This window comes from Leguminivora glycinivorella, chromosome 10, assembly GCF_023078275.1.
Source record: "Leguminivora glycinivorella isolate SPB_JAAS2020 chromosome 10, LegGlyc_1.1, whole genome shotgun sequence".
Classification (NCBI taxonomy): Eukaryota; Metazoa; Arthropoda; class Insecta; order Lepidoptera; family Tortricidae; genus Leguminivora; species Leguminivora glycinivorella.
The window spans coordinates 6,508,787-6,521,098 of NC_062980.1; the positions used below are offsets into that span (position 1 = coordinate 6,508,787).

At 41.8% G+C, this 12,312-nt stretch overlaps 1 protein-coding gene across 1 annotated transcript in view; it reads right to left on the reverse strand.

The window, feature by feature from the left end:
* The window catches only part of LOC125230116 (UNC93-like protein), a 60,905-nt gene that overhangs the window by 11,271 nt on the left and 37,322 nt on the right, over nt 1-12,312 (reverse strand). Inside the window, exon 6 of the mRNA XM_048135144.1 lies at nt 10,852-10,970. Within this exon, the coding sequence (XP_047991101.1) occupies nt 10,852-10,970 (119 nt within the window). The remainder of the gene's footprint in view (nt 1-10,851; nt 10,971-12,312) is intronic.

Sequence of the window (12,312 nt, forward strand, 5' to 3'; positions counted from 1 at the left end):
TCGCGGGGACGGACATCAGGCCCCGCGACTATTTGGCCAATGTCACAGAGCGCATCGACTTCCTGAAGCAGAAAGTCTATGCATGGGCAAGCCGTATTCGCCGCTACAGAAAGCGTGTGGACCGATTCCAGCAGAATCGTCTTTTTCAAAGCGACCAAAGGAAAGTATACCGAAGGTGGGAGGAAACCGACCCTCGTGTGTCTGACGTGCGGCTGCCGGATGCTACTGCCATGTCTGATTTCTGGCGTAGCATCTGGTCGGTGCCCGTCGAACACACGGAGGGTGAGTGGATGACCGTTGTCGAACGCGAGTGCGAGAGCATCGAGCCTATGGGGGCTATCACCATCAGCCCCGACGACGTAAGTTGTGCTACCCGTACGGCCCAGAACTGGAAAAGTCCTGGACCGGACGGATTGCACAACTTCTGGCTAAAATGGTTTCGATGCTCGCACTCGCGTTTGGCAACGCTGTGACATAGCCATGTCACCAGCGCGCCATGTCATCACAGCGGCGCGCCCCGCGCGGAATCGAGCCCACCGGCAGCGCACGGCGCAGTGGAGGGGATCGCCGGCCGACCATATTTAAGTGCGCGCAGCCAGTGCAGCACCCCTTTCCGTCCCCGTCGCTTCACGGCGACGCTCCCATCCACTTATCCTCCAACAACCAAGGCCGGGGTGACCATTTCGCGCCTAGGCCGGGTTGATATCCGATTACCAGCGAATTCCCAAACCAGGGCCGGGGTGACCATTTCGCGCCTAGGCCGGGTTACCTATATATCCTACCTCTCCCGTGATCAGGGCCGGGGTGACCATTTCGCGCCTAGGCCGGGTTACGATTCCTACCCTCTGAAACCCTCCTACCTTATTTTATCTCCCCCCGTGATCAGGGCCGGGGTGACCATTTCGCGCCTAGGCCGGGTTACGGTTTCCTACCTCCTGACCCTCGATAGGTCCCTGTAGTTGTAGGCCCTTCCGGCGCACCCTAGATTGATTCCGTTTAACCCCGGCCGGCCGGGGAAGGTTAGATATCGCATAGGATAAGCCGCGTTACCGCGATAGTATTAAGTTTATTGTGTGTGTGTGAATAAACGGCATAAAAGCCCGATTAGTTAAGTGAAACCGGTGTTTCTCTCTATTCGCCTTGCACCCCCTTTCTCCCACATCTGAGAGTAGCTCGGTAAAACCTCCCAGGCCCATCAGGCACGGAGGATATGTGAGTCCTGCACAGGCAGAACATCACAACGCAATTTCAACGAGCCCTCGATCTTGGTTCTCTCCCACCTTCCCTAACAACTGGTGTTACTTTCCTGCTCTATAAGTCCGGTAGTACCACGGAAGCAAAAAACTACAGACCCATCACGTGCTTGCCTACACTTTACAAGCTCCTTACACCCATTTTGAGAGCAAAAATTAACGCGCATATTGTCGCTAACAACATTCTGGCTCCCGCTCAAAATGGATGTAGGGTTGGGTCCCGTGGTACTAAAGAGCTCCTCCTCATAGACATGACCATCTGCCAACAAGTTCGGCGGAACAAGGGGGCCATTTCGGCCGCTTGGATTGACTATAAGAAGGCCTATGATTCGGTGCCTCATTCATGGCTGAGAAGGTTATTGGAGCTGTATAAACTTGATGCAGCTTTAATATCCTTCCTGGCTGCATGTATGAGGCAGTGGACCACAGTCCTTCGTCAACCAGGAGGCAGGGATGGCCCCCTGGCCCGCAGGACTTCATAAGGATTGAGCGAGGAATATTCCAGGGTGACAGTTTGAGTCCATTATGGTTCTGCCTAGCTCTGAATCCCCTCAGCACGCTGCTGAAGGATTCTGGGCTAGGTTGCCGGCTTCGGAGAGAGGGTGAAGTCATCTCTCACCTTCTGTACATGGACGATCTCAAACTATTTGCACCGAACACCCAAGACCTGATGGTGCTATTGAAAACCACAGAAGTTTTCAGTACCGCCATCAGAATGGAGTTTGGTGTCGATAAGTGTGCGGTCATGCATGTACAGTTGCGGACGAAGTTGTGATGACGAACAACTACCGGAAATATATCCTGAAGGACGGTACGGTCGACATTTGTCGGGCATGCCGCCGTCCCGGAGAGTCACTCAGGCATATTATTTCCGGTTGTTCTCATCTTGCTAACGGCGAGTACTTGCACAGACATAATCTCGTAGCCAGGATTATTCACCAGCAACTTGCTCTTCAATACGGCCTTGTGGACCGCGAAGTACCGTACTACAAGTACTTACCTGCGCCAGTTCTCGAAAATGGTCGTGCCACGCTCTATTGGGATCGATCTATTATCACTGACAGGACTATTGTAGCCAATAAGCCTGACATTGTGATAATAAATCGACTGCAACGCCGGGCAGTGCTCGTTGACATCACCATCCCCCATGATGAGAATCTCGTGAAAGCCGAGAAGGACAAGTCCAGTAAGTACCTAGACTTGGCTCACGAGATAACCGCCATGTGGGATGTTGAATCAACGATCATTGTTCCGATAGTCGTTTCAGCGAACGGTCTCATAGCGAAGAGTCTCGACCAACATCTTAAGAGACTCTCGCTAGGTGGCTGGATCAAGGGCCAAATGCAGAAGGCGGTGATCTTGGACACAGCGCGGATAGTTCGACGGTTCCTCTCTCTGCGGCCCTAACCACCGGCAGCTTGGGCCCTGCCCCGCTGCTGGCGGCACCCTAGGTTAGGTTTTTTATAATGTGTTTATATGTGTTTTATATTGTTTTGTATGTGTTTTTGTATTTTACTTTTATATTCATATTATAAACAGCCTAGCCTAAGAAAGAAAATAAATACTGAGAATAATAATAAAAAACGTAAAAATAAGAAACCATTTCGAATAACAATTAATCCCACGTTGTTTTATCATTCATGTAGTCTTGTGTTGTATAATAAGCTTTGGAAATGAGTACACGCTTTACATGATTCTTAAATTTATTAATTGACAAGTCAGTAATATGATTCGGAAGTTTATTATAAAATCGAACACAATTACCCATGAATGATTTTTTAATTTTACAGAGCCGTGTGAAGGGCACCGCGAGTTTATGTTTATTTCTAGTATTTATATTATGTACATCACAGTTTTTCTTAAAATTACAAATGTTTTTATGTACATACATAATATTCTCATAAATATATTGACAATGCACTGTCATTATATTAATGTCCTTAAATTTATCTCTAAGTGAGTCTCTATGGTTCATTTTATATATTGCTCGAATAGCCCTCTTCTGCAGAATAAATATGGTGTTTATCTCTGAAGCACTGCCCCAAAGTAAAATACCATATGACATAATGCTGTGAAAGTAACTAAAATAAACTAATCGAGCTGTTTTCACGTCTGTTAACTGACGGATCTTGCTCACTGCAAAAGCTGCAGAACTAAGTCTATTCGAGAGGTTAACAATATGGGGACCCCACTGAAGTTTAGAATCTAAAGTTATACCAAGAAAAACTGTACTATCTACCAGTTCCAATTCCTCATCCTTCACATGCCTGTATCGAAGTCGTCGATGTTTATTTTCTTCTTACGTGGGACCTTGTTTTGTACTGGTGGCGATGATGAAACGGCCTCCTTATTTCTTTAAATATTTTTCACGGCAGAGCTAAATACAGACACCATAAATAAGAACAAAAAATATATTAAGCTAAATCGAAACCAACTAATCATTGCATGAGAACATTATTAGGGTGCCCGCCCCCCTACACGTAAAGTGGGGAGAGATTTTTTTTTCATTTCAACCCTGACGTGTGATATATTGTTGGATAGGTATTAAAAAATGAATAGGGGTTTACTACTAACATTTTTTGATATTGTTAATTTTTTCGGAAATAATCGCTCGGAAATGTATGGGACATTTCAGGGGTAAACTTTTGTATGGGCTTTGTCAGTCCCGGTATATATCGTCCTTGATATTAGGCAACTACTGAAATAATATTTGTGTGCTCTAATTCAATGTGCACCTCTAACGACTCTTACGCAGTGGCCATTGAGGCCAATCAATTAAAGGTGAGGAAACAGTCTCAGCTGTTGCCATTAGATTTGGTGAAAATAACATTGATCGCGTTGGAAATGGTAAGTATGGTTAAGAAACTAAAGCCTGACCAGAAATATAAATAACTATTGTCAGGCAGGAGTGCGCTGTTATTCTGATGTATGGAGTGACAGTTCAGTATAGTATGATGACTATGAAGAAAATAGTTTTAATGAAATTCCGCTACATGGCGCGTAGTCATATATTTCTGGTCATGCTTTACATGTGTATAAAATAAAACAAAACTTATGAATCTTATGATATAATCTTTCCAGTAATTGCCTATGGGAAAATAACATTGTAGTTACCACTGGTAACAACTTAGTGGTAATGGTAACTCTGACTAGTGGAATAACCCTTATTTTATAACGATATTTCACTAACGAATGTACCAAAATATGATTGACTTTTACACTGAAGCTATAATTATGATAGAGTACACATAATCTTGATACACATTTAATAATATTTTTCTATTGTATTTTCGAGATCTTCTAAACAAGCCCGTAAATTCTCTTCGGGAACTTGTTCTAACTTTTTTCTTATAATGACTGCAACTATATTACGCTTGCATGAACAAGGGCACATCGCGTCCGGTTCCGGTTCACTATAAATGGATTGCATGGGTTGTGCTCTCTCAAGGACTGCATCTTGGTCCTTAAAAACATTTAAAAACATATCACTATTACAAATTCACACAGATTAAGTAACACACATATTTATACAAATTAGTGCAGATTATATTTTATACAGCTTTCTCACACTATAAGCACTTACATCCACCTCAAGGTCATCAGAATCGCTTGGATATGGGGTAGTTTTTTCTCTCTATATATATATTTTTGAAGACTAGATCTTCATCATCTATGTCAAAGCTTTTATCTGCAATAAAAATATTTTATTTATTTTGCATAAGTACTTACATTTCTAGAAAATTATTACAATAAGTTACAAGCTTTTGAGAATTGGGCCCTTGGTGTATCTACATGGAATACACAACTGGAGTTGGCGAGTGTATTAGTGTCTACACTGTCTACAGACGACCAAACCGACCAAGGTCTAACAAGTACGGGATTGTAAGAGCGGGAGAGCTACGTCAACCGGGGTGGCTTTAGGAAAATTTGGGGTTACTTTGATGGTATTTGAACGGCTTTAAAATTAACATCATTCATTATTTACTGAAACTGTTCATGTACTAGTAGATAGATAATAGATCAATAAATATTCTTGTAAATCTACCATAGAAAATCGCGAATTTACTTACAGTATGACTTTAAAACTAAATTTTCAAAGTCACCCCTGCGTTTTAAAGCCACCCCGGTTGACCGTATAAGGCTTTCTCATTTTTTTACAAATAACAGCGTCCCTAATTGACATATGTCGGTACGGTCACCTGTAAGTACCTACTTTAGGAGTGACACCGAATAGGGCTTGTAATCCGGATATCCGCTGATTTTGAAATTCGGATAATTTGCACGTTAAAATCCGGATAAAACGAATAATTCGAATATTGTGAATGACAGAAATACCATTGCAATTTTTAAGAAGCTCATTTGGAAAACAAATTTTAAAGTAAAATTAACACATTTACGATATTAAAGCGATTTATATCAAAAATTACTCCTTGAGTGGCACTACTACCTTATTTAATAAGTAAATAAATAATAAACAAAAATATTGGGGGACATCTTACATAGATCAACCTAGCCCCAAACTAAGCAAAGCTTGTTCTATGGGTGCTAGGCGACGATATAAATACATACTTATATAGATAAATACATACTTATATACACAGAAAACATCCAAGACTCAGGAACAAATATCTATGCTCATCACACAAATAAATGCCCTTACCGGGATTTGAATCCGCCGGGACCGCGGCTTAGCAGGCAGGGTTTTTTTCATGAATATTTGTGGATAATCTCATGTAAATGTATATCAATTTAACTCAATCAATCAAGTGACACTGAGTACCGTATCAAACGCTGCACTTTCATTATTGGTAGCATCCGAATACATTATAAATAAATAAATAAATTGCTAACAGAACTAAAACTGTTCAAATTTTCTGACAAAAAGAAGTCTTCTATGTATCCCGCGGCGGAAGACCTGTTTAGTATTGAACTGCAGAATAAGATGAAGTAGTTAAGCAGATACGCTTTTACATTTTATCCTTTCAAAATAGGTTGCAAGTGTTGCAACACCAAAACTTTTTCGCTGTATACGTAACGTAAGGCCCTCTGGCTAAGAACGTCTACCCGAGAGTCCCAAGTGTAACTGGAATGGAGTCACGAAGTCATCAAAGATAAGAGGTGAAAATTATTAGAGAGAAAGATCATTCAGCCTTGTTATTTAACAAAGCTAAATGGTGTTTGTAATATGTCATAGTTCTTTTTGCATTTGAATAAATCGGCAATGAAAACCTCGTAAATGCAATCTGATATTTAAACAAAGAGTAGGTAGGTAATACCTTTTTTAGGTAATATTCGATCTAAACGATCACAACATGACGTTTTGCCTCATATGGCAATCAGATTATGTCTCTAGCATTAAAATTCATTAATATCAAATATTAGTCAAAATTACATAAAAATAAAATCATATATCTTATGGGCAACTGAAGTCATTTCATAAAAAAGGCAAGAATGAAATAACTAAGTAACCTAACCTAACATTAAGGTTACGAACAACAGCTGAAGCCTGATTATAAAATAACAATTTCCTACAGCGTTTTTTTCGTATCGTAGTACATAATTATGTTACTAATTATGAGATTTATTAAATAAAATAAAAAATATTCGAAATATCCGTTTTATCCGAATATCCGGATTTTCAAATATCGAGTCGAATCATCCGGATTTCGAATTGGACGGATAATTGCAAGCCCTAACACCGAACCACCGGGCAGAGTTTCAGTATTTAGGTTTATGAAGGTTTAGTATAGGTAAGTACTTACTCAGTGGCTCATTCTGTGCATCGATCAAGTCATAAATATCATCATTAGTGCCCCTTTCACTCGCAGCAGTATAAGAACATTGGATGAATTGGGATTCTTCGAGTTCTGGGACACGGGAGTGTTGAATACTAAAAACAATTTATTTTTGTGACTAATTGCACATTTCACATCTTTAATTGTGACGTTTTTAGACTAAGGGCCAGTTGCATCAACCACATTTGACACACACATCATCGTCACGCAGCAGACGCCTATGGAACTGTCCATACAATAAAATTTAACGAATGCTTTAACGGTGACAGACGGTTTGGTGCAACTGACCCTAAAGGTCCATTGTTGATAGTCATCATCATCATCTTGCTAGGCCTTTGTCCCATTTACTTGGGGTCGGCCTTCCCCGTCCTTTTCTTCCATTCTGCACGATTGAGCGCAAGATCGGCGTCTATATTGTGGTCTTTCAGGTCTCGTTGAACCGTCGTCAGCCAGGTGGGCGGGCGTCTTCCTGGTCCTCGCTTTCTCGTTGGAATCTCGAGCGCTACCTTAACCATGTAGTTTTCTGGACGCCTCTGTACATGGCCGTACCACCTCAGACGTTTTTCCGTCAGCTTTTCGGTTATTGGTGCTACCTTGAAACTTCCCCGAATATACACATTCTTGATTTTGTCCATCATGGTGACACCCGCCGACCAGCGTAGCATGCGCATCTCTGTTGTATGGAGTTTATTCAAATGGGCTTTATTAGTGGCCCAACACTCGGATCCGTACAACAACGCTGGTCTAACTGCCGTCTTATACACATGACCCTTCACCTTCAAGGGTATTTTTCTATCACATAAGACGCCAGTGAGCTCTCGCCATTTCATCCAGCCAGTCTGAGTTCTATGGACTATATCGCTGTCAATCTTTCCGTCGCTGCTGAGTACGGAGCCAAGATATTTAAACTTTGTGACAGTTGGCAGGCGATCAGTTCCTATATAGAATCTGACGTTTTCTGGGTTATTTGCCGTTGTATCAAACAGACAGGACATGTGCTCGGTCTTCTTCCGACTGATTTTTAGACCGTGACCCTCTAATGCATCTACCCAGCTATTCAGATCGCGCTGAAGGTCAGTCTCAGTCTCTGCTATTAAGGCCACGTCGTCAGCATATAGAAGGTGCCAGGGAACAGTCCGTTGGCATTTTTGTGTAAGATAATCCATCGTAACATTAAAGAGAAGTGGACTAAGTGTGGAGCCCTGGTGTACTCCGACCTTGAGCTCGAAGCTGTCGCTCATACCTGCCGGGCAAATGACCTGAGTAGTGACGTCTGCGTACATGTCCATAATAAGGTTGATGTAAACCTCTGGGATAAGCTGGGCACGTAGAGCCTCCCATATAAGGTCTCGTGGTACATGGTCAAATGCCTTTTCAAGGTCAATAAATATCATATGAAGGTTTGTGCTGTTGTGTTTGGCCTTCTCAATCAGGATTCGTATAGCCTGAATGGCGTCAGAAGTACCTTTTCCCGCAACGAACCCGCACTGATTAGGAGTGAGCTTCACGATACAATTTAGTCTGCTGTTGATGATCCTCTCCCATAGTTTAAATGTGTGATCCATGAGCTTTATTGCTCGGTAATTCCCACAGTCACGTACATCGCCTTTTCCCTTGTAAAACGGTATTAAATGGCTTCTTCTCCAGGCGTCTGGTATTTTTTGTCCTGCTATGAGCCTGTTAAACAACTTCCTTAGCCAGTCGATGCCACGGTGCCCTGTATGTTTCCACACTTCTATTGGTATCTCTGATGGGCCTTGAGCTTTGTTGTTTTTCATATTTCTAATCTCTTTGATGATTTCCCCCGTCGTGACTTCTGCTGTTGGACCTAGAACTGGCGATGGATTTTCATGATTTAAATTTCTGGGATTAGTTACATTAAGCAAATGACGGTAGTACTCTGCCCATCTTTCTCTTATGTCATTATCTTCTGTTAGTAGTTTGTTGTTTTTATCTGTGATGTATTTGGCTGAGGTTATATCCTTACTTTTTCTGTTTCGATCTTTTGCGACTTTATGAATATTGATTTCTGTAGTGGAAGATTCTAGTTCTTTGTAGAAGTTAGCCTCAGCTTTAGCTCGTGCGATTGCCACTTCGCGTTTTGCGTTGGATTTCGCTCTGTTGTAATCTGCTGTTGATAGTAGCTGATGTAATTTCTATGGTAATTGACTATCTACAGTACCAACGATGAGAGCCCTTTTAATTTAAAATTAATGGGAAAGTAGTGTATATTACTCACACACACGCACGCACGCACGTACGCACGCACGAACGCACGCACGCACACACACACACACACACACACACACACACACACACACACACACACACACACACACACACACACACACACACACACACACACACACACACACACACACACACACACACACACACACACACACACACACACACACACACACACACACACACACACAAACACACACACACACACACACACACACACACACACACACACACACACACACACACACACACACACACATACTGTAGAAATGTAGTCTGGCTGTGAGCGTTTGTGCATTCAACTACGCACACATATGAGATGACCGTACCAAGGTCAAATAAGGACGCTGGCTATTTGTTAGAAATGTTAGAATGAGAAAGTTATTTAACTCTCACGCTCTTGCTAATATTGGCGTCGCGTCCTTATTTGACCTTGAAAGGTACGGCCATTGCAACAGAACCGCTTTGCTCGGAAGTCCATCTCACAAAAGTGCTTACAGATGGGATGACCGTACCGAACCAAAGTCAAATAAGGACGCTGATGTTTGTTAGAATGAGAAAGTTATTCAGCTCTCTCGCTCTTGCTAATAGCGGCGTCGCGTCCTTATTTGACCTTGGACTGTACGATTGCCTGTAAATAAATACTTAAGCGTCGTGACATTACTTAAATTTTAAAATCGGTAAAATTGAAAGCACTAAATTAAAAGAAAAAAACTTACTTCATTGTGGTTGTGGTGCAGAATGTTTTCGACGTATTTGTTTCGTTCGACGCCACGTTTACTCACCGCTACTCGTAGTCTCAAATCAAACTAAAGTTACTAAAGTGATGGCCGTGGCCGACACCGCTTGCACTGTTCGTTCAAATTCTTGGAAATAGAAAAACCGAAATAATTTCGTTCCTGCGAACTGTTCTTTAAAGAACGTATCATTTAATTCCGTTCCCGCGAACTGTTCTTTAAAGAACGTATCATTTAATTCTGTTCTTCGGAACAGTTCTCACTCATAAACGTTCGTTCACTGAACGAAAAAGAATACCGGTTAATGGAACCAGAAACGCTAAAGTAAAGTTCTCGGGTCAACGTACGGAACCGTTCCGAAAAAAATACCGGTATCCGATCCCTGGTCCACATGAGAGGGTCAAAGTTGGGGCTGGTGTCCCTCTCGCACGTGTGACTAGTGTTAAAGAGATTACTACAGTAGTAGTATTTTCACCTGTATGATAACTAAGTTTACAAACTTCTTAAAATATTTTTGTATTATATCGAGGCAAGGGTAACGAATTGGTAAGTCATTATTATGAAGCCATAAAACCAAAGATTTGCGGAATTAAAAAAAAACCTTTAACTGGGTATTAGTAGATTTAGTAGTAACTTTGAATATTGACTGGTACTTATCACCAAATTAATACAGTGATGACGTCATTCAAATGATTTGGCAGTGGCAATAAGTGCGAGAGGGACACCAGCCCCAACTTTACCCTCTCATGTGGACACACTTTTTGGCCTAACAACTCAATCTACCTTAATATATGTAAATCTATGGGTTTAAATTCTAACCTTTTAAGGGAGTCCACGCCGAAAGCGACCAAAATGACGGCGAAAGCCATACAGGCGAGGTACGCGCCAGATATCACCTGGATCTTCAGAGGCGATGGTGGTTTAAGGTTCGAGTTCCCCTGAAAAAGTGCAGAAATCATATTAACGTGAACTATTTACATAATTTTACTATATAAGAAACTAAGACTAAACTTAAAAGCTAGCTAATGTCTAAAATAGGCCCTTGAGGCATTGTACCAAGGAAACTGGCCACATTTCCTCGCTGTATCGCAATGTTGATACGTTATGCGAGGAAGTCGCCAACTCTTCGGTCACTAGTTAGTAGTTACCTCAACCAGACGCTTCGCAATTTCTGTGAACAACTTGTTCGCGCTGGGACCCCATGGACCTAGAGTTTTTACGCCAAAGGGTACAAAAAGGTATTCTTTGGCAAGACTTTTGTATTTATTACGTTTCAAAATTTCGGCACTTTCTGCCGCTGCGGTCCGTTGGGGGTGAGACGGTGCCATAATCATATTTATATCATAGCGAATTTGTAGTGTGGCGTAGTTTATTTGTGGTGAGCGTGTTTTAGTTGATAGGAATAACCTCGCATCAGCAGGGCAAGGACACGATGACGATGGACACTGCACCAAACCTCTGTTAATATAATTTCTTAAACTAAAAGAAAAAAAAACCGGCCAAGAGCGTGTCGGGCCACGCTCAGTGTAGGGTTCCGTAGTTTTCCATATTTTTCTCAAAAACTAGAAAACCTATCAAGTTCAAAACAATTTTCCTAGAAAGTCTTTATAAAGTTCTACTTTTGTGATTTTTTAATATTTTTTAAACATATGGTTCAAAAGTAAGAGGGGGGGGACGCACTTTTTTTTCCTTTAGGAAACGAAAATATTAATATTATCAAAAAACGATCTTAGTAAACCTTATTCATTTTTAAATACCTATCCAACAATACACAACACGTTGAGGTTGGAATGAAAAAAAATATCAGCCCCCACTTTACATGTAGGGGGGGTACCCTAATAAAACATTTTTTCCATTTTTTATTTTTGCACTTCGTTGGCGTGATTGATATACATATTGGTACCAAATTTCAGCTTTCTAGTGCTAACGGTTACTGAGATTATCCGCGGACGGACGGACGGACGGACAGACAGACATGGCGAAACTATAAGGGTTGACTACGGAACCCTAAAAAGAAAAAAATCACACCTCTGGCAAAACTCCAACATGCGATCTTTTGGAATAGGTACCAGTCCAATCGGATTCGGTCCAAAATGTCGCAGTTTCGAGTACTACCGGAAGAGAGATTTTCTCTCATTTTCTTCAATGTTAAGCTTACTTACATGAGCCTCGCTTCCGCTACAGAAGTTGACTCCACAGATGGCGCCAAAATCCACTTGGGGAGCAGTGATGTTGCTAACCAGCGCGGCTGCGGTCGGGGATATCGTCTCGTTGGTATAT